Source organism: Gopherus flavomarginatus, chromosome 6 (assembly GCF_025201925.1).
Source record: "Gopherus flavomarginatus isolate rGopFla2 chromosome 6, rGopFla2.mat.asm, whole genome shotgun sequence".
NCBI lineage: Eukaryota > Metazoa > Chordata > Testudines > Testudinidae > Gopherus > Gopherus flavomarginatus.
The window spans coordinates 14,618,542-14,641,955 of NC_066622.1; the positions used below are offsets into that span (position 1 = coordinate 14,618,542).

At 40.1% G+C, this 23,414-nt stretch overlaps 1 protein-coding gene across 3 annotated transcripts in view; it reads left to right on the plus strand.

Moving 5' to 3' along the window:
* The window catches only part of LOC127053147 (contactin-4), a 369,811-nt gene that overhangs the window by 127,377 nt on the left and 219,020 nt on the right, over positions 1 to 23,414 (plus strand). For all 3 annotated transcript variants that reach the window (XM_050957313.1, XM_050957314.1, XM_050957315.1), the window contains exons 3-4: positions 590 to 716; positions 2,605 to 2,780. In XM_050957313.1, coding sequence (XP_050813270.1) covers positions 590 to 716; positions 2,605 to 2,780 — 303 coding nt within the window. The remainder of the gene's footprint in view (positions 1 to 589; positions 717 to 2,604; positions 2,781 to 23,414) is intronic.

Below are 23,414 nucleotides of genomic sequence, written 5' to 3' on the forward strand. Positions count from 1 at the left end.
TTTACAATATTGTGTGGCAAAAGAACCCCTTAGAAATGCCAGTATTTCAATGAACTCTTTCAGTACACGGGTTTCCGTACACAGTGGGTTAACAGTACCCAATTATCATGCAGGATTTTAGCAGACCCTGTAAATACCTATGAACCTACAGCTCACATTATTTTAAATATTGCATTTAAAAATGGTTTCAAAATAAAATGCTTCTTAAAGATAATGTTTACATCAAATTATGTAAACAATACACACAAAAATAATAAATTCTAATTTTAATAGATGTATGCTTGGGCCTGGGGGATGGGGCTGTTCACAATCAATTGCAGAACTGGGGCTTATGTGAAATTCAAATCTGTCAGCTGGTTATGTTTATGTTCTCTCTAGTGAAAGTCCAACAGTCAGTGTGAAGATAGCAGTGTAAGAGATTATATGATTGTAGAATCAATCTTTTGGCTTCTTTTCCCAGTAAAAGAGTTATTGGTCACTTCTAGGGTGAATGATTTACCAGATGCATCCCTCTCTAATACCTTTCTTTATATTTGTAATATTAAGATACTATCCAATACCTGTCACATTTTTGTTCTATGTAACACAGATGACAACATGCTGCATGGACCAGTTTTCATTCAGGAACCAAACAATGTGATTTTTCCACTGGATTCTGAGGAAAAGAAAGTGAAGTTGAGCTGTGAAGTAAAGGGAAATCCTAAACCAACTATCAGGTTTGTTATATATTTTTCTGTTCTTTAGCATGCCCTCTCCATGATCGTGTCTCTCCAAGACACATGTCTGCATGCATCCCACACAGAGAAGCTCTTTCAGAATTTGAGATGCGATGTATCTTTATTTAGTTAATTTGAATCTCATTCATATATTGCTAAGGCTTTTAAGAGTTGTTTTGACACATTAAATGAGACATTTGGAATTAAAATCTTTATTGCAATACATTGAATCTACCTAAAATCCCCTGAACTTCAATACGTTTAAAAATCTGGTCCCTACGCCCAGTTTTTTCCACAAAAATGACACAGTAGCGCTGTGTGCAAATAAGCAGTGTGATGTCTAACTTTCTAACAATCATGATAATTTCAATGCAAATTATCTGCATGCAGAACTGAAAATCTGTCCCTTAAACTCTATGTGCTCAATGATCTTTAAAATCTGTAAAATTTCAATAATGGTACTCAGAGTTCCTAGCTTTATAAAGTGCTTTGAGAACCTTGGTGAAAGAAGCTGTATCTATGAAAATATGCTGTTGTAATGGTGGTGCTGTTGTTACATAGAATTAATCTGGGTGTTTTAACCAATTTAACCTGGTGCTTCCCTTCTTATTCCCCCCCCCCCGTTTTGTTCTCTAGTGTAAATGCCACTTTGAAACCGATTAAAATCATAAGACCCCAATCCTGTTGCTGTCTTCTGGCAATACTTAGCATTTAATGCGGTAGAATATGTTGATTCACTCATGCAAATATATTCAAATTCCTTCCCCGTAGCTTCCAATACAGGGAACTGCTCTGAGGATCTAATCCCAGGGCCAGTACAAGGAAGTTTCGCGCCCTAGGCGAAACTTCCACCTTGCACACCCCCCCAGCTAACCACACCCCCCACCACAGCAGCTAACTCAGCCCCCCATCCGGGGATCCCCCCTGCAGCAGCTACCCCCCCACCACGTCAGCTAACTGCTCTCCCCCCTGTCCCCCCATGGCAGCTAACCCTGCCTGGGGAGACTTCCCCCCCCCCCCCCGGCAGCTAACCCTGCCTGGGGAGACCTCCTGCTGAAGCTAAGCCTGCCTGAGTAGCCCGCCCCAGCTCACCTGGGCTCCGCCTCCTCCACTGTGCACATCGGCACTGCTCTAATTCTCCTTCCTGCCCAGGCTTGCAGCGTTGATTGGAGGAGACTCAGAGCTGGGCTGTGTGCTCAGCGGAGGAGGCAGAACGGAGATGAGCTGGAGCAGGGAGCGGTTCCCCTGTGCAACCCCACCTCGTTATTGCGGGCAACCCTCTCCTCGCGCCCCCCCACCCAGCTCACCTCCACCTCCTTGCCTGAGGGGGCTTTTAGGCGTCCCCAACCACTAGGTGCCCTAGGCGGCCGCCTAGTTTGCCTAAATGGTTGCACCGGCCCTGTCTAATCCTTTATGTGTTCCATCATGGGCTGCTAAAGATGGCAGTTGTAATTGGAGGGATGTTTTGTTAGAAAATCTTGATGCCCCAGTTTGTTAAAACATCTGCTGTGAGTGAGTTTTCTTAAATTTAAAAGCAAACAAACAACTAAGGCAGAAAAGGAAAAGAAGCGACTAAAATTCTGTTTCTGGGGCTTCCCCTTGCAAAATGATTAATTCTAAAGACTAACATAATCAATAACAACAGCCAAAACAATAAGAACATTAATCAAATCAGTGACTGAAATATATGTTAAGGATGTTGCTCTATAAGTGAAATATTAGAACTTTTCAATGCTGTGCAGGAAACATGCATTTTCATGCTGGGTTTAAAAATAAGAAATCAAATGGGTTTGAATGTTTTCTGTATTTATTGCATGTTGCTTTAGAAACGTACAGAAATATTGGTTAATGGTAGCAGAATTCAACTCCCGGAATTTTTATCCTATAGGTGGAAGTTAAATGGAACCAGTGTTGATGTCGGTATGGATTACCGCTACAGTATAGTGGGAGGCAGCTTGTTGATCAATAATCCCAATAAAACCCAAGATATTGGAATGTACCAGTGCATAGCAACAAACTCATTTGGGACCATTGTTAGCAGAGAGGCAAGACTTCAGTTTGCTTGTAAGTAGCAATTATAACCCTTGGCAAATACTGAATTCTTGCAATATAATGCTGGAAAAATGGTAAGATGATGGCTGTCTTTTTTTTAAAACCTCATCTAATTTGTTATTCATTATTCTTTGCCGAGCTGTTTGTTTTGTTTGGAAAATATCTTGACTAAATCTGAATGAGGATTGGAAATGATCTATTTTGTGACTATTTAAGTAAATGAGCGTACAGCACATAATGTGTGTATTTGCCTATCTATGAGAGACAGTGGAAGTGTGAGTACGTGGCTGTAGGAAAGATTCTACTAACACTTTTTACAAGTGAGTAATAGAAATGCTCAAATGTGATTTTTTTCCCTCCAATGGAAAACATAGATTTTAAAGCTTCAAAAGTGCCCAAAAGGACACGCCCTTCAGAAGCAGCAGTTCCATAATGTCAATTTCTATCACTCCTGTGATACAGGATCCAGTGGGAGGTACATATCTGACGGAGTTTTTAAGTGCTGTTGTAACCCACACACCTCCTGGGTGTGATGTTCTGTCCCACTTGTAACATGGACGGACCCCGGACCTCTGGAGCTAAATGCATGATCCTCTACTGCATGAGCCCTTAGCCATATGGCCCTTAGCTAAGGCTGTAGAGCAGACTCCATTAATCTCTAAGTGACCTCGGTGCCACTACATAGGACGGAACACCACACCCAGGAGGTGTGTGGGTTACACTGACACTGTGTGTGGGTGTATATATACACAATTATTGAAATGAATGTAAAGGTGATGTACAATGCTAAGTTCTTTATATGTGCTGTTTAGGTATCATGTACATTGATTTATTTGATCATTTTAGAAACACCAACGTTATTTTTTTAAAGGCTGCTTTATAATATTTATTTAAGGCCTATTCAGCACTTTTGACACACCTTCATGAATGAGGAGAGCTAAACAGGTTTTTATAGGCTTGAACCTGCATCGTCTGAAGCCAGTAAGAATTCTTCATTTGACTTCATAGAGTGCAGGATGAGGGTCCTTTAAAAGGAAGACCATGGATTATAAAGAGCCTTGGCCAGCCTCCTTGGCTAGCCTCTTTGGCTAGCTGGCATAATAACCAAGTCCCTCCTCCTTCATACTGTAAGCTCTGAAGATATGTCTACACAGCAACTAGCCACCCGCAGCTGGCCCATGCCAGCCAACTTGAGCTTGAGAGGCTGTTTCATTGCTGTGTAGGCTTACTGGCTTGGGCTCAGGCCCAGGCTCTAGGACACTGCGAAGTGGAAGGCTACCAGAGCTCAAGCTCCAGCCCGAAAGTCTACACAGCAATGAAACAGCCCTGCAGCCTGAGCCTTGCGAGTCCAAGTTGGCTGTCATGGGCCAGCAGTGAGGCCTTGCTACTTTCTGTGTCTACTTGCTGTGTAGACGTGCCCTAAGAAGCCTTGTGCTGTGAAAGGTGCAAGCTATACCTTAACAATAATTTTCTTCATGTGCTTTTTTTTGTCAGATCTTAGTATTTCTTAAGCATAATTTTCATGTTAAGGTAAAGCTAGACTTTTAATATAATGCAATATTTTTATTGGACTGGCTATTAGCTACAATTAATGTGATCCTATAACGCAAGTAAAAGGGGTAAGATGTCAAATTTATGCCCAATGCGCTGCACCCAAAGAGGTGATTTGTAATGAGAAATAGAACTGTGGGAAGCTGACGTCTTCCCTCTCTGAGTTGTTCACAATATATTATCAGTTTTTCTCATGATCTGCTTGTGTTTTTCCGTGACTGAAGATGCTCTTTCACTGTAGAGCGCTAATGAACGGCTTCCTCAAAACTCATCTAATAACATTAGATTTCAGTATGTCAGGGGGATTGTTACATAAATATTGTTCTGGGCCTGCTTCTCTGCATATCACATGCTTCACAGCATCCCGAATCTTACAAATCAAGGACTTCGAATATCCATCAGGCTAAGCCTTTGCAATGTCATTATTCATAGCTAAGCACTTGAAAACAGTTTGTGCTGTAATCATATCATTTATGAAAGTCAATAATGATCTCAACATCTAGCTACCTAGAGAGTGAGAGCAGGTGTACTAAGTTAAGAGTTCTGTGATATAAGGCAAGGTCCTGCTCTTATCAAAATCAATTGTCAAATTCCCACTGACTACTTGAATGGGAGCAGGTTATGCCACTATATTCATTAAGCCGTTTTGCATCAATTGTCCATTAGCTGGTAATCACAACAATGCTGTGTTTAAAAAAACCATCCAAACATAACATTTCATATTTATTTTCAAACATGGAACCTTAATATCTATTACATTTATAATTAATTGATTTATCTTTCTTGACAATAATAAATCTGGACTGTACTTGGAGTTTTGATAGATGACCAAGCATAAGATAGGCTTGACTGATTCTTAATTAAGAAGGTTGCTTTAAGAAGCAAATTTTGTTTCTTAGCACTTAAGATGGTGATGGATGAGTGTTTGGATAAATAAATTGCTCGGATTTAGATCAATTAGATTTTAATCATGTTAGGAACATTTGGATTGGAGATGGGGAGAAAAACAAGCATTTGTTAAGTCAGACTCTGTTCTTCAGCAAAACAATAAGTCATTCCGAGTTATATGATCAAAGAGATTGCAACCAGAACTGGCTGAATTCTGGAATACCCACTGTAGTTTTAATTTTATCACACAAGCTCTGCCTCTGAGAAGTGTGAATTTGTTTTAATAATGCATGTTTTTTAACACTGACATGCCAAGATATGTGGATGTACCAGTGCTATTTAATACAATGAAATCAACAATAAGAGGCACTTGTTGCAGGAACTGGAAGTCCTAGCTAATTCAGAGCACGTAACCTCTTTCCCTTATACTTTTTTCTGACATTATCATTTTTGAATTGCCCTCTGTAGGTTTTTTATGGAATAATCTAAAAATATTTCCTAGCAAGAATCCATTCTAGCAGCTTGAAGTGTCTCAGTAAAGTCCATTTGCCCTCAATTCCTCTCTCTGGATTTTTTCCTTTTACCAGGGTCATTTACCCTGAATTTAACCCCTTTGTCTGACATTTGGAGACCTAGAAATTTGCTATTATTACACTTGCAATCTCTGACCTACCTGCAGCTCCAGCAATTCAACTGTGGTCTCTCAAGCATTGTTACCATTACGTGTTATGACATTTTTAGCTGTGGAAAGCCATTTTGTTATAGAGCCCAAGACTCAGTTGTTTTACCAGCCAGCACCTTTCTCTGCTTTGCCTTTAAAATGAATAATCCATTTTTCGCCGGGCTGCTCTGTATTTATGCTGTTTGTTATCTCGTTCTTATTTGTGAGCTAAGTTACTGCCAGCCCTTTTGAGATTAATACTCGCTTTTAAGTGCAAGGGTTAAATTCCAAATCCAGGGGCATCATTAAAAGATGTTCGTTCTTATTTCAAGGGCTAAATTATTCTTCTATAGTCTTTTCACTGCAGATTAAACTCTGAAGTAGCTATTCAGCCTCCTGTGGAGGTCAGAAAGGGTCAGCAATTTATCCCTGAAATATGTATTTAGGTTACAAACTAATTATGATGAAAGTGCTAATATATGCCCCCAAATACTTGCTTTGTTATACATCATTAACATTTCAAATTTGTTCCTTTTTTTTCTTGACATGCTAGTTGTCTCTTAAATTGAACACATTTTCGAAAAGGAAGGAGACTGCTACACCACACTAATGGAATATGGATTAATGATTCTTTAAACCCTGTGCTTCTAGCAGTACAGATTCACAAGGGGGAAAAAAAGCCTTAAACTCTTAATATGAGTCCCAACAATTGCTTTTCAAAATGATATATGAAAACACACTTAAGCTAAATTAAATTGTGTGTTTTCTCTTTTGTGGAGGAGGGATAGTTTGACAATTTTATTTGCTGTTCCGTAACTTGTGTGCAGAACTAAAAGGGCCTGAAGTCAATAGGGAGCCTTGCCTAGGTAAGAAATGTAGCCCCTGTGATGTAGTTTTAAATGTATTCACCTATTCAAAGATAACATTAAAAATTCTAACTATGGCCCCACTTGTGCTTCCATTGAAGTCAGTGGTAAAATTTCTATTGACTTCAGTGGAGTCGGATCAGAACCTGATAGCACATCACAAAGTGCCTGATCCTTCAAGGTATTGAGGATGGATTACACCTGAAATTCTTAACTCCACAAGTATTGTGCCTGATCCAACTCTCACTGACAGCAATAGAAGTCTCTCCACTGATTTTATGGAGAGTCAGATCAAGGCCATATGGCCTAGTTTAGGAGTGAGCCCTTTGAGAAGTATGTGTGAAGAGGGAATACTGTTCATGAGTTTAGGAGTCAGTAGGACCAACCTACAGTTGAGCAGATATTTGGAGGAAGGGGGGGGGGTGTCTCAAGACAGGAGCTTGAAGAAGTCCTTGGAAAAGATGTGCTTCCCCCATGTATACATCACAAGATATGTCTATTAATTTTTTAAATCCAGCCACATTCAGAAGTGTATTTGTAAATTGATCATCTACTTTCTGCTTTAGAGTGCCATTGTGTGTGTGTGTGTGTGAATTTTCATTTAAACTAAGGCTCCTTTCAGGGAAGCTCCGATTGGGGGAAAAGTACAGGGAACTTTCAAACTTGCCTCCCCCATGTAAAGCCTATGGTGAAAAAGGGGTGTGCCCATCACCACATACACCAAAGAAATTCCACTTAAAGAAACACAGTTATACCTATGCCTTGAGACTGGAATACCCTTTTTCGATGAGTAATAAGGAGCACAACACTGTACTCCAGTGCACATGGGAGCAGAAGTCACAAATGGGCGCAAGTAACATTGAATACAGGGAGCTTCATCCTGCACAACACAGGTGCAAAGTGTTGTACATAGAAATGTAAAGTAATAGACAATGAGCTTGGACAGGAAGGGTATACAGGGAGTGTGATCCTAGCACTGCGGCATGGCTACCAAATAATTCGTAGATACTAGCAAGAGTAAGATGGAAGAGGGTAGTATTTAACAAGACGTCTCATTTCCATGTTGAGGATTGTGTGTGATACCCATGTCCTGTCAGACATGGCCATTTTTTATCCTCACCTTAGGTTGTGTGTATGCTATTAACAGTAATAACAGCAAGGTGACATGTGGGCTTGTCATGGTATAATTCCCCACTCTGAACATTAGCATCCAAAAGATGGGGTACCAGCATGAATTCCTCTAAGCTTAATTACCAGCCTAGAACCTGTAGCGCTGTCACCAACCAGGAATTCCAGTGCCTGGTACGCTCTGGTCCCCCCAAAACCTTGCCCGGGGAACCCCAAGACCCAGATCCTCTGGATCTTAACACAAGGAAAGTAAACCCTTTCCCCCACTGTTGCCTCTCCCAGGCTTCCCCTCCCTGGGTTACCCTGGAAGATCACTGTGATTCAAACCCCTTGAGTCTTAAAACAGAGAGGAAAATCCACCTTCCCCCCTCCTTCTCTCTCCCCCTCCCAGACTCTCCCTGAGAGAGAAAGTAATCCTAACAGAGAGAAATCAGCCTCTCTCTCCCCCTTCCCTCCTTTCTCCCCACCAGTTCCCTGGTGGATCCAGACCCAGTCCCCTGAGGTCTCACCAGAATAAAAAAAACCAATCAGGTTCTTAAACAAGAAAAGCTTTTAATTAAAGAAAGAAAAAACAGTAAAAATTATCTTTGTATATTTAAGATGGAATATGTTACAGTGTCTTTCAGCTATAGACACTGAGAATACCCTCCCAGCTTAAGTATACAAGTACAAATTAAAATCCTTTCAGCAAAATACAAATTTGAACTCCTTCCAGCCAAATACACATTTGCAAATAAAGAAAACAAACATAAGCCTAACTCGCTTTATCTACCTAGTACTTACTATTCTGGACATATAAGAGACTGTATCAGAGAGCTTGGAGAGAAACCTTGTTGCACATCTGGTCACTCTCAGAATGCAGAGAGAACAACAACCAAAAACTAACAGCACACACAAAGCCTTCCCTCCCTCAAGATTTGAAAGTATCCTGTCCCCTGATTGGTCCTCTGGTCAGGTGACAGCCAGGCTCACTGATCTTGTTAACCCTTTACAGGCAAAAGAGATATAAAGTACTTCTGTTCTATTAACTCCTACTATCTGTTTATGACAGGGCTTAAGATTTATTTCCACTTGTCTGGGAACTCTGCTAGTTCCTAGTCTTACCTGTGCATAGTTACCCCTACTCAGACTTGTATCCTTTCTTTTGGTTGAAGTACTAAAAGATTCAGGATATTAATCCAATGTCATTCTTTATGCTTGCTTGTCATTAAGATTCTGCCTAACGCTTACCCGGGTTTGCAGTACAGGGAAGTATGGAGGGTAGGAAGGGTAAGAAGACTCGTGCTTACCCCTTGGCAGTCCACATATGAAGACTTTTCAGTCCCTGTCTTCAGGGATAACTGGGATTGCTCACTCTCTATTTCTCTAACGATATCTGGCACCCCAGAGGGGACTGGAAGGAAGTGAGGTTGTGTCTGCCCTGTACTACACACCAGCCATTGGAGATCAGTCATGAAGGGGGGTAACAGAAGGTGCTCTGACTCTGCATATCTGGAAGCTCCTCCTTGAACCAGAATGTCTCCCAGTGCTCTTCCTGGTAGTGCAGCCCTGCATGGCAGGGTTGTGCCTACAAGGAGTCCATAGTCAGGGACTAGACTGACTCCTCTTGGAATCAGTGAAGGATTATTACTTCCTCTTGGAGCCCAATCTCTGCTCTCATTGTCAGTGGGAGGTCTGCTATTGATTTCAAGCCTCTAATGAATTCTATTGTATATTACATTTTAGCTTAGTGTTAAGCAGGAAAACTTATGCTAATTTGTTGCATAGTACGTTTTTCATTCAAATTATACGTGTTCTCCACTGGGTGCGGGAGAGGTATTCTCATATTCTCACAACCAATGGAATCTTTTCTGGGTGCACTTTACCTACCTACGTTTGCATCAGATACACTGTAAACTTTACTTGATGTTTTAAATTTAGTTCTCAGCACATCTTTTTCACTAGCTGCTATATCCAATGACCATCTCCTCTCAAGCAGTTGTTTCCCACATATACAACCTACCGCACTCAGGACAGGAGAGCTCCTCAAAATAATGTTTGGCTATTTCTGATTGAAGAATGTGGAGAGACCGGCCAGTGGATGCTGCACGAGATGGTGCAATTCTACACACACTGATAGCCCATGGCCAAGTCAGTCAGCTCTTCAGAGCACGTGTACTCTAATCTTGTTAATAGCAAAATTCTCATTGATCTCAGTGGGAGTAGGATAGGCCCAGATGTGTATTCAGATTGCTTAGTGCACTAATGGAAAGCATTCAGATTAGTACTATGGTGAATGCGGTATCTGAACTTGTATAGTATAGAGTAGCTTTTACCAATCTAAGACCCAGTCCTGCTCTCCTTAAAATCAATAGCAAAACTCCCATTGACATCAAAGGGAGCAGAATTGGGCCCTTAAAGGGAAATAGTCCTCAGAAATTTGCCTACCAGCTGAAGCTAACAAATGTAAAATGTTTTGCAGATGTTTATGGTAAATGTTTTAGTATCAACTCTCCAAGATGCATTCATTCATTATTTATGTATCGTCACACCAAGTACCTTAAATATGAGAATGGGAGGGAGGGAGGACGAGAGAGAAAGCAAAGCTCATGATAGTGCAGATGGTACAGGTGAAATGTGCCCAGCAAAGGAGTTGTTAAGAGCAAGTACAGTGTTATGTGAGAATGAATTGCATTTGGGAAACCTGGTGCATTGGGAATAGCAGGAGTCCAAAACTAACACTTAGTTAATAGCACAATGCCAGGAGAGACCTACGTTGCCATTAGTGCTTGGCAACAGGGAGCACACACAGTCTACTCGATACTAGATGCAGATAGACAGGTAAAGCCAAGTTTTATTCTGCTGCTGAGCCATAGGCAACAGGGAAATTCAGAAGAGGTTTATTTAACAAAGGCGAGTGAGGAATCACATATTGGGCCCTATGCTCCCTTCCACTGCATACTGCAGGCAAGAGAAGGAGACAGAGATGGGAGGGAAATGAAAATTGTGAGAAGAGGAGTGGAGCAGAACTGATGGATGCACTCTCTTTGAACTGCTGGTATCATTGTAAAGTGCCCCCTCATGCCTGGGGTCCCCTGTGAGTTTGGCGAGTATGGCTGGCAGAAGAAGGAAAGTGCAAATAGGAATAACAGGATTGAAAAACACAAGGTGACTATTAGAAGTGCAACATGTTAGGCTGTGGAATAGTCCTCCAAGGAGAAGTCAGGAGGCTTCCTTGCTGTGGATAGCTGAAACAAGACTGGACAGAATACTAGTCATGCAGCAGGGAACAATCTTTCATTGGCCTCTAGGTGATGGACGGGATGGGTCTTTGGATCTAATGAGTCTTTTCTCTAATTTCTGTTGTACTATGAGCCATGTACAGCCATCCTAGGCAGTTTGATTTCTTAGGAAAATCACAGATTTCCTGTCAGACTGTAATGCTTCTCCCACCATGGTGTGTAGAAACTAAGGAACTGAGCGAATGGTACACTGCTAAGAAGTCAGATGTGCAGCTCAGGGAATGACAGGGCCAGGATAGCATACAGAGGAATGTATTCCCTGGGCAGCTGGCCTCATATATACTGACTTGAGGCTAGGATTCCCCACAGATCTTTGGAGTCCTCATAGTTCACAAGAGAAGGTGTCCATTGTGCACACTGGGGATATTTCTTCATAACCCCTGTCAGTTAATCAAGAAATCTTCCCTGGATCTAGAGGGCTTATCTCCTGAATGCCTTTTTATACTGTCTGTTGTAAATATGGATGCTCTTACTGGAATTGATTCTGACTTCATTTACACTGGTGTAAATTGGCAGGCTTAAATGAGGTCAGAATCAGACCTATTTTTCCTATAAAAGTTTAATCCTTTTAAAAACACTACTACATTCATTGCCTCTATCTCCCGGCAGTGAATGCTGCAGGTTTTCCACAGTTTTAAATCTGTTGTCTTCAATTTATTTGGGCATCCCCTTTTTCTAGTATTAAGAGAGAGGAAAAATAGGAATGCCTTGCTCATCGTCTCCATAGCATTCATTATTTTATAACCTCCTCTTATGCTACCTCTTATTGCTCTCTTTTGTAAGCTAAAATAATTCTCATTTTCTAAATCTTTAGTACAGACTCATTCTCTGATCATTTCCCTTACCCTCTTTGGATATTTTTTCTACTTTTCATTATAACTTTTTTGACATGTGGTAATGCTAAGCTCGGCATCCGATCTTTATTGCTCACTCATCATATACTGCTTCACTGCAGGCCATACGGGCTCTTCCACGGACACAGATGGTGGTTTGTTTCCATTCCTAACCATAGAAATCACATACTGTGTAACAATGGTCCACGCATTGCCTTGGCTCAGGATATCTGACCACTAAAATGTAGAAAGTTTGGGAACTTTACTTATTAATAAATATAGTATTGAATCAAAACCTGTCCCTTCCTGGACTGGTGTGATGGACTCTACCTGTAGAAGAGCTAAGCAAGGTCTGCTGGGCCAGGATCATGGCTTCTGGGACTATTTTGGCAGAGCCCATGCCACTCCAGAAGGTTGAGGTTGTAGATGAAGCAGAGGCAGGCTGGGGAGGGAGCTGGGGTGGAACCTGTGTAGATCCTCCAGTTAGTTGCACATGCAAGGGTTGGGGACAAACAGTCAGAGAAGCTACATTACTGATTTAGGGTTACCTTAATGGTTTTGGAGCACCTGGAGGGGAGGTTTCCCTCCCCCATAGATCTCAGACCAGTTATTTGAGCTGTTTGCCTATGGTAGCATTTACCCCTTGGCACTTATATTTTGCAAAGGACTGCACAAACATTAGTTAATTAATCATCAGAATTTATCCATGGGGCAAGTGATATTATTAGCCCCATTTTACAACTGGGGACACTGAGACGCAAGTCTAGCCCTCCTCAAAATAATTTGATTAAGTAAAAGATCATGAGATTTAAAAAAATCAAATACAGTGATTCTTTGGTCTGATTTCGGATTTTTAAGCCTGAGGAAAATCTTCAGTCTCAATTAGCATGTAATAATTTCATTTTGAAAACTTAGCTGGGAATGCACCAAGAAATGTAGGTGTCACCTTTGTTATTTAGAGGAGGGAGATTCCACTTACACACTTCAAATGTTTTGGGTTTGAGGATCTACTACGCTAACATTCTTCATCTTCCTCCGAGCCATCTCCCACATGCATTTATCTCTCTCCTACCTATCCCCAGCCTGGGTCATGGAGAATTAAGGGAAGCTATCTTGTCTGAGGGCATCATCACTGCAATCCCATTGGAAATAATAGGAAAAAGGTGATTCTTTACTGAGGGTAAACTTTCCATTCACAGGTTTTAAAGAATTAGCCTCTTGGCTTCTGTCAGTTTGAAAATAATGGGAGATGGTAGCTATTATCAATAAGAGTAATTTTGCATTTCTTCAAGAGAAGCTATTTATCTGAAGTCATCAATTTTATTATTTCCCAAGGTTTCTGCAGCATGTCTGTTTCTGCTTCACTCTGATGTAAATCAAGAGCAACTTCATTGCAGCTAATAGAATTACCAGTGTGAGTCTGGTGTAAGTGAGAACCGGGACCAAAACTGGTTCATAGCCAAAATATTTTTAAATGTCCACTATATTTGGATCCTTCAATTGTTTGGGAGCCAGCTTCAGATACCTACGGCCTGATTTTCAGAAATACGAGCAGTTCTCATTTAAAGGGGAACTGAGCACATTTAAAAGTCAGGCTTACAGTTTTCCAAACTGGGTATCCAAAAGCAGTGGATGTTTTTGAAAACCTAACCTGAGTGGCCTGCCTATTGTCAGAGGTAGTGAATCAGGGCCACAGCTGATATTAGAACTCAGGAGTTTCTGGTTACCAGCCACATGCTTAATCCATTAGAATATGTTGCATCACATTTATTTTTCTTCATTGTTTCTGAAAAAATCTGAGGTTTCTACACCATAAACTTCTTAAGGGTGAGATTGTTTAGACTGCAGAATAGCTGTTGAAGCCCTACCATCTGACACATTTAAAACTAAATTGGACAAAGCACCACAAGAATAATTCTGCACTGGCATGATGATGAAGTAAATTACCCATTAGGGTCCACCTTTGATATCTGTGGACCAAATAATTTCTAATGGAAGTTTTGATGCTCCATTTTAACATCTCCTGAGTGCATTCTTTAATTAGATACAACTTTAATAACATACATTTATTTCCTTCTGATGCTTGGTTTGTATTCTTATGATTCAGAACTGATTTTGATATTTGAAGATATACGTTCAACCACACAGCCTCTCTTTGGTGGATGCAATTTGTGCCAGCAAAACTTCTGCCAGCAACTGAACAGAGTGCACCAACATGAGTATCTGCACTTTGTACCACGGGATTGTGGGCCAGACTAGGGAGTTAGAGATGCAAGTATTCAAACCTGCCCCTGCACTTCATTTCTGATGGAGCCAAAATATTGATCCTTGCATCCCCCAAACAGAGGTTGTTCCGAAGGCTGGCTAAATATTTGCTACACAACATACATATTTTCTAAAAAAAAAATTACAAACATTTTATGGGGGATGGAGTGGTTTCTTGAAAATCTTTATTATTTTGGTGTGATTATTTTTTGATGAAAATGTGGGCCACGAGTCTGATATTTGTATGGAAACTGTTGAACTGTAAATTCCCCGAACAATTTAATCTAACAGATCCATTCACATTTTGTGGGCATTTTCTCTATTCTCTATTGTGGTTCCTTTCTTTAAAATCCTTGTTGATTTCATTCAGATCCATTATAGAAATTTTAATTTGCTTTAACCAAGAGGATGCTTTTTTAAGTACAGGAAATAGCTTGGAGAGCTATTCCCTCCCCTCCCGCACACAAACGGTTTATTAAAGGAATTCGTTTTATAGAAATGGTACCTTGAAAATAATTACTATGCATGACTTAACAAATAGTGTGCAGCACAGTGCAATGCAATGGCAGTAGCAAAAACAATAATAATGCACTAGTAATGAGACTACTTTTGGGGTTTGACCTACCAGTCCCAAAATAATTTCACTATGATAGTGGAAAAAGAAAATTACTCCCAACATTATACAATAAAGGATTTTTGCAATATTCCCAAAGCTGTAATGATTCCTGTAATATTTGGTGGTAGAGCAAATCCCATAATTTTTGCTATTAGTTGCTAAGAAACAAATTATAATTGCTGCTCAAATTCTTTACTGTTGTAGCCTCTGATTGCCCTGAAGTGCATTCATTTTCTTTCTGAAGATTAAATGATCAATGAAGTAATTCTTTCAAGAACAATTAATAATGAAAACATTTACAGAAAGCCACCAATGCCTCTGCATTTTTCAGGACAAAAATAAATAAATATATAAATAAAAAACTCAACAAAACTCCCTAATTAATTTTATTGACGTTATTGTATGAAACTGAACAAAGCTTTTGGCACATCTCAATGAAATCATTTCCAAGGTGGTAACTGTAATTTCTGGCTGCTGAGAAAAGACGATGCCTTTTATAAGCAGTAATTTAATTATCAAACCTCTTGGAAGTGATTATATTAGATGAAAAAATAAAATCTGGAAATTAAGACCTTGTGTGCTGGTGGTTCTCTCGCTGGCCCAGAAAGGTTTGGCAAATGATTACCTGAGTTCATCTCAACCTTGAACTTTCTTCTTTTTTTATTTTTTTTTTCCAGATCTGCCAGCAAGGAGTAGAAATCTAGTTCTCCAGCTTACTCCCTATCTCCTTTCCTTTGTTCAGTTGTTTTCTGTGGATGTTCTTCTCAGTCTCCATGTGTTTCACCCAGGCATTGAGATCCCACCCACCATCAGTTATGAGCTGATGGACTTACTGGCCCAGGAAGTTTGCCAGACAGTTGCCCAAACCACCTGGGCAAGCAGATGGTGAGGGATGCAAGTCATTTTAGGGACCTGGCTATGCTGAATGCTGACTGAGAGAAAGCAGTTCATATGCAACTCTCAGATAAACGGCCAGTGGAGCATAATCCTGTAGACATCATTCAGGAGGAAGGGCCAAGAGCTGAGTTGAGTGAATAGGGAGGTGTTAAGGAGTAAATTGTGTCCAAAGTCAAGGGTCTGAGGTGAACTCAGGTGATCATCTGCCAGATTTCCAGGGCCTGTGAGTGTCCATTGGCTCAGGAGCTCTGCTACCCAAATGGCCAAATTTTATAACAATTCACTGTCCACATAAGATTGATGTATCTCATTAACATGTGTGTCATGGTTTCCTTGGAAGGTCTCTGAAAGGAACAGAGTCTTTGGAGAGCTAGCTGTACGACTCTCAGCATGCCTAGCTAGCCCATGTAGTGATCTAGTCCCACATTCAATTCAAGAGCTAGTTCACCAGGATGAACAGCTGATACAACACTTAGTGCTATTTTTTTTCAGTCATGGTTTGGCTTTTAGCCCCCCGCCCCCAATTCACATTGACTTTCATGGGATTGTGGGGCTAAAACCTTTGCAGTTCTATGAAAATGTCGGGGTGTTATATTTTTGATTTTCTGTGCCAGCATTTACACTGTGCACATAACCACTGCACCAAGGCACATGACCAATGGACTTCTGCCCCCTGCTCAGAGTCTCCGCTTTTTCACAAAACCCAAACAGGTTCTATCAGCTGCAGGCTTCTCCGGGAAATAAAACATCATATGCATTTTCTAAACTGAAGAAGCAGTTTTCTTTCTTTCACTAGCCATTGCCGAACAGAAGGCTGATCCACCCACCTTGTAGCTCAAGAGACATCCTTCCTTGGTGACTAATGTCTTTGACCCATAGCCAATAAAAAGCTACTTATAAACATTCATTCCTGTTTCCAAGCAATAATCAGGCAAACAATCAGTCACTGTAATACACATGGTGTATTTTGTACCATCAATAAAACACTGTGAGGTTAGGCCCCTTAAAAATAAGCTTCATTTTTTTGTACAGTTTGTCCTTTAGTTGTTTGAAAAACCCAGATGGACGCTTACATTGTTCACATGCTGACTGCCTGATCCAGGCAATCTCACAGCTGAGCACAGTTTAGATTATCCAATTTGAATGGCCTCAGCATTTCCATGTTCTTTCTGATTACTGAGTGCCCAAGCTGTTCACAGGGTAATTTCATGAACTAGGCTTCAGATGAATTAAAAAAAAAAAGACCAGAAGGTTAGAGGCAGCAAACCCTGGTTTCCCTGCACATGGCCGAAGAATTGCATTATTGCAGCATCAGTGCATTCTTGAGCAGCAGCAGCAGCATATGCAGAAATAACTCCCCTCTCTCAGCAGTATCTCTAAGCCAAGCACAGTTGTATACAGCCCGGCTGTAACTCAGAAACCCAACATTCACTTCCACTAAGCTGACATCTACTGCCCCCATACTCTCAGGTCCATACTGATTACATACCATTGGGATGTAGGGCCAGTCTGTCAAATGCAGTGGAGCATGTTAGAGTCTTTACTGGTTCCTTAATCAACAGGAAAGCATCAGTGTTGTTATATCAACCAAGCAAGGTACTAACAACTTCAACAGGACTTTATTTTTTACAGTGGAAACCTCTGTACCAAGCTGCTGCTGCACCCTCTGTATCACTCAGCCTCCTCAACTCCTCCCCCCTCCTTCCTGTTTCCTGTCCTTCCAGACTCCCAACAGCCAATGCTCCCAGTTCTAATAATTACAACCACAGTTGTGAAGATGGTTCTGGGCCTGGTTTACAGCTCTCCACCATGGTACATGCAGGGCCAAAGCCAGGCAGAGAAGAGAATCAGTAGCATCTGACACAATTTTGAAAGAGCAGATCTCTTCCTTCCATTGTAAGCTCTGTGGAGAAGGGAGCTGTGTCTTTTTATCTCAACACTTAACAGAGTAGGTCCTCAATCTTTTTTTGAATTGCTATTGTTTGTCTTACAGTAGGACTTAGATGTTCATCCAGAATCAGAGCTCCATTGTTCTAGGTCCCATGTGATCATGTTTACTATGAAGCAGGAGGATGTGTTCTGTACAAGATGACATGCAAACTCCTCCCCTGAATTTCTGCTCAAATTTCATATTTTCTTCTTTGCTTACATCATCGTTTCACACACAGCTGTAATAGCACATTAGCAATCTTTCTGGTATCAGCTGTACAACCTCTGCACCTTTTCAGCCACATACTCTGAGTAGGAAAACATTCTAAGCACCATCAGCTTTTTTGGATGAGTAGGACTAATATGCAGTACATTACAGAGGATTGTTTTATAAACTTAATGAACAAGAAATAGAGGCATACGGATTTATATCCAGTTTGTTTCTACATGAGGATTATGAATAAAATAACCGTGTTATTATTACTATTTAAAACAGTGGCAGGGTGTGTGTAAATAATCGTCTCACCCTATCTCAAAGCTAGTAATTTTGTAAGCCCCCTTTGATATTCAGAAAATGGTTTTCAATTTATATCACACAGAGAGGCTACTATTGAAACAAGAAAACAATGCACAAGGGAGTGTTCTGTCCTAATATAGATACAGTTTAAAAGCACTATCACAGAAGTAGCTACTCTAAATGTATTGGATAACTGCCATCAATTTCTATGTTGTACCTGACACAGCGATATGTTAAGTAACCGTGGGCCAATGTAAGCTAATCCGTTTGTTTAAAAAAAATGTGCTTTAGAAGTATAGCCAGAGATGCTGCAAAAGTGGAATATCTATAACATTTGTCCCTCCTGGCTACCTTGGTATTTATAAATTATATCTATAATCTGTGAATGCAGTAGTGCCCACATTTCAAAAGTGGCCTCAAATTCTCGAGACCTCCATTTCTGGCTGCCAGATCCTCAACTGCTGTAAATTGAGGAAGCTCCATGAAAGCCAATAAATACAAGTTAGCTGCCCTGATTTACACCATTTGAGGATTTAGGCCCCAATTGGGCATCCAAAGGTGGAAGCACCAAAATTTGGACATAAACGTTTATCTTACTGGATCCCTAACATAGCACTTGAAATATGCATTAGATGTTTTATAGACAGGACAGAGTAGATGATCCTCAAACATATGAGGGGCCAGCTTTACCCTTGAAAAATTCTCTAAATCTTTCCTTTAGTGAAAAATAGCCAGATGCAAATAACAAGTCCAAAAATAAAAATAAAAAATAAAACCCTGTGACTTCTCTGAAGTTAGAATTGAAAGAAGACTACAATTAAAATGGGATTGAGAGAGATTGCATTGATGGTTAATGAAACATGTTATAGTTAGCAGAAATTTTTCGGTATACTGAGAGATAATGGACTGTGAACTGAGTTCCCCTACCTGAGCTTTAAGCACATTATCTCTTGAAAGTGCCTGTAACAAAGAAAACTACTGTTATTAGAGCACTTTCTTTGAAAAAAAAAAACAACTAGTCATTCTTAACATCTAAAATGACTGGCTCTTCTGAAGACAAGGTGAGGTGGGGTGAGGTAATATTTGGTATTGGACCATCTTCTCTTGGTGAGAGAGACAAGTTTTCAAGCTTACACAAGGCTCTTCTTCTACTCAGAGTCATAGCTCAGGCTACGTTTTAGTCATGGGTATTTTTAGTAAAAGTCATGGACAAGTCACGGGCAGTAAACAAAAATTAATGCCCGTGGCCTTTCCATGATTTGTACTATATACCCTGAGTAAGTCTTGGGGACGGGACAGTCTCGGGGGCACAGCGGGTGCTCGGGGGGGGGCATCCCAGAGGAGTGTTGCGGGGGCTGGAACCCCTGCTGTTGTAGACAGCGGCACATGGCCCAGGACCTGCACTGGTGCTGGGGCGGGGAGGGAGGCATTAGCAGGGCTGGCTGGCCTTCCCTGGAAGGAGCGACATTCCTCAGCTCCTAAGCAGAGGTGCAGTCACACAGCTCTGCATGCTGCCTTCTCTGCAAGTGCTGGCTCTGCAGCTCTCAATGGCCGGGAACCACGGACAATGGGAGCTGTGGAGGCGGTGTCTGCAGATGGCGGCAGCGTGCAGAGCCCCCTGGCCATGCCTCCCCCTAGGAGCTGAAGATAAGCACCACCCAGAGCCCTCACCCCCTCCTACACCTCAACCCCCTGCCCTAAGCCCCCCACCCAAACTCCTGCTGGTGGTGGGGGCAGTGACTGCTGCAGAAGTTACGGTGGTCACAGAAAGTCATGAATTCCATGATTTCCGGACCTCCATGACAGACTCGCAGCCTTTGTTATAGCTAAATACATGGTGGAGCAGATTGTTTAGCATAAGTAGTTAACACACATTTCAAGGGATCATTCAAGGTGAAGTGGCCCGTTAACAACTGTCTAGTCATGTGGGGAGAAAGATTGGAGCGGGGCCCATGAGGACCACCTGGAGAGTTATTAATGAGTTATAGATCGTTGTAATAAGACATAAATCCAGTGTCTCTATTCAGTCCTTGATTTGTAGTGTCTAGCAAAGTTATGAATTAAAGCTCCCAGGCTCTTGTAAAATTTACTTTAAAACCTGGCATACCACTGAAATGTAGATATACTAGAAGCCTCAGTAAAAGACTTGAACATTTCAATGGCATTCTAAGGTGGAATCTGACCTGGTTACATTTTGTGATGATTGTTTTCACATGTATTAAATCCAGTTCTGAATTACAAAAAAATCTCAGTTTTTACATGTGCAAGGGGGAAAAAAACAGAGGCTTTTTTTCTACCTCATTCATCTGCCATACTTACCTGAATCAGTATCATCTCCAGAACTAATATAACTTCATTATTTTTTTCTGGTTGTTTATTCTTTTTATTAAAGTAAGCGAAGGTGCGATTTCTAAGTAGAAAATAAAGAAATCAAGATAAAAATTACTTTTTTACCTGTTTAGATCTTTAGTCAGTGTAAATCCCATTAATTAATTAAATTAATTGGGTTACACAGGGTATATGAGTCAGGATACAATTTGGAAGAGTTTCCAAAATTCTGTTCTTTGAGAACATAGATTTGTCAGTTACTTACTTATTTATTTATATATACTTGTTAAGGCCTCAAGCGGCCAATGAAGTCTGTAGAAGGGCTGCCAGAGACTTCAGAGAGCTGTAGGTTGGGCTCGTGTTGCTTATTACACTGATGGTAAAATAGCAATCATTTGAGCACAGCATAGCTAGGGTTGGAAATGTGAAACATTTTTTGCAGAACTCTGCTAATAGACTTTATATGTTGCAAAGCATGCTGCTATTATGATTTACTCCGATTGCTACTAGATTGAAGTGAATATAAAACTTCCCGTTTTTTTCTGTTATTTCCTGGATATTAGGGACAGGTTTTCACTTTAAAATAAACCAGTTGTCCGTGTTTTTAAAGGTTATGTATTATACACATACACACCCGCACATAATTATATGTAAAAATATTCATAAAGAAGCCAATATAAACCTTCAATAGTAAGACTGAGGAAGGTCAAGGTGATTTTTACCTTTTACCTGTTTACCACAGCCTTGCAGAGAATCTCATACTATACTATTATCAGTGAAATTTCCTGTTCTCTTCTATCTCATTCCCAAAGCCGTTATAACCTATCTGTATTACTCCTAAGTCAGTTCCAGTTCATGGCCCATTTGGCTGTTTACTCCTGATTATTAGAAACTCAGTGGAGTTTGTCTGAAATCTAGCCCAGTCTTTGAAGGCAAAAATAAAGAAATAAAAAAAAAGGGAATGCTAATAGCCCCTTAAAGATAGGTAGCTTGTTGTGAATATTAATGTCTCCTTAGCTGTGGTGTTAATCCTCTGAGCATGAATATATTCACCAAATATTTTTCTGCCCTTTTGTTTTTGTTTATAAATCAAAATACAAGACAGGAGTAATTGAGTAGTATAGATTGGTAAGTAGCTTTTATTATGTTGCTCATCTCTGTGTACATGGAAAAAATTGTGCTATATTCATTGCCTACAGTATATCTGCAAATCATCAGTACTTGGTTTATTTATTTTTGCAGTAAAATACCAGGGATATATAAACAGAGAAGTAGGAAATATACTATCAAATGAAGTTATTTTTCAACAATAAATAGAATAATTGAGTAAGGCAGATAGTGTAAACCATAGTGCCCCAAGACAGCTGTATGGGATCCTGATTATTCAAAAGGAGAAAACTGAGATGTGTCCTAATTGAAAGGTACTGACTTTTCAAGGAAATGGAGACTAGTGATGCTGGAAAACTATCTGAGCTATTGTGTGTCACATATAAGACCAAAATGACATGGCTCAGGAACATTGTTGCTAAATGAATATAATTATTTTAATTATTGTAATGTCGTTAAACAATGCTTATTCAGAAAGGTACACGAAAGTCAGAGATCTGAACAGTTGGTGTAAGTAATTTCATCAGGAAAAAATATTGTGGGTTACAACAGGTCTCTCAAAAGAGAACATCATGACCTAAAAAACCCTCTGTCTTCCTTCCATCCTACAGAATTCTACTAAATATAACTGTTTTGTTATATAAATAGCTGTTGTATAAAAATGCCTTCAAGCTTCTTTAACATGAATAGAATGAAGTTTGGTACTGAACCAAAGAATGAACACACACACACGCACGCACGCGTACACACACACACACATGAAGTGTGTGTGTAAAATACACACATTATTCATAATGATTTGATTTGAATTGATCTGAATTGATTTGATTTGACTTGAATTTATAGTTAAGAAAATCCTTGATATTTCTAAGGCTTATAAAAAGGAGACTTTTCCTTGTAATATGTTATGATTATAGTGTTGCCAACCCTTCAGCATTGTCTTAGAATCTGTAGGAATTAGTCTTTAATTAAAGATGTCATGTGATGAAACCTACAGGAATACATCCAACCAAAACTGGCAACGCTAGTTATGAAGGAGAAAAAAGAACACAAAATCACTGAAGAAAAATTGTTTGGAGATCACCTTTATGACCTACATATTAGCACATTCCATTCTAATTGTCTAGAACCATATTATTAACTTTGATTTCTATGTACAACTGTTGCTAGTATCAGTAAAAGTTATACATAGAGATGAACAACATGGTATGGCCCTTAATATATAGTCAAAACAAGCCAGAATTCAGTTATTCTCTCCATTTCTGTGCAAATTATATTATCTTTCTGTATCTGCATTTTCATTTTGTATATATCCATTGTTTTCAATTTTCCATTTTCAGTGTTGATAAATGCAAAGTAATGCACATTAGAAAACATAATCCCAACTAAACGTCTAAGATGATGGGGTCTACATTGGATGTTGCTAAAGAAAGAGTCATTGGTGATAGTTCTCTAAAAACATCCATTCAATATGCAGCGGCAGTCAAAAAAGCCAACAGAATGTTGGGAACCATTAAGAAAGCGATAGATAATAAGACAGAAAATATCCTACTGCCTCTATATGAATCCATGGTATGCCCACATCTTGAATACTGCATGCAGATGTGGTCATCCCATCTCAAAAAAGATATATTGGAATTGGAAAAGGTTCAGAAAATGGCAACAAAAACATTAGGGATATGGAACAGCTGCCATGTGAAGAGAGATTATTAAGACTGGAAGAAGAGACGACTAAGGGAGGATATGATAGAGGTCTATAAAATCATGACTGGTGTGGAG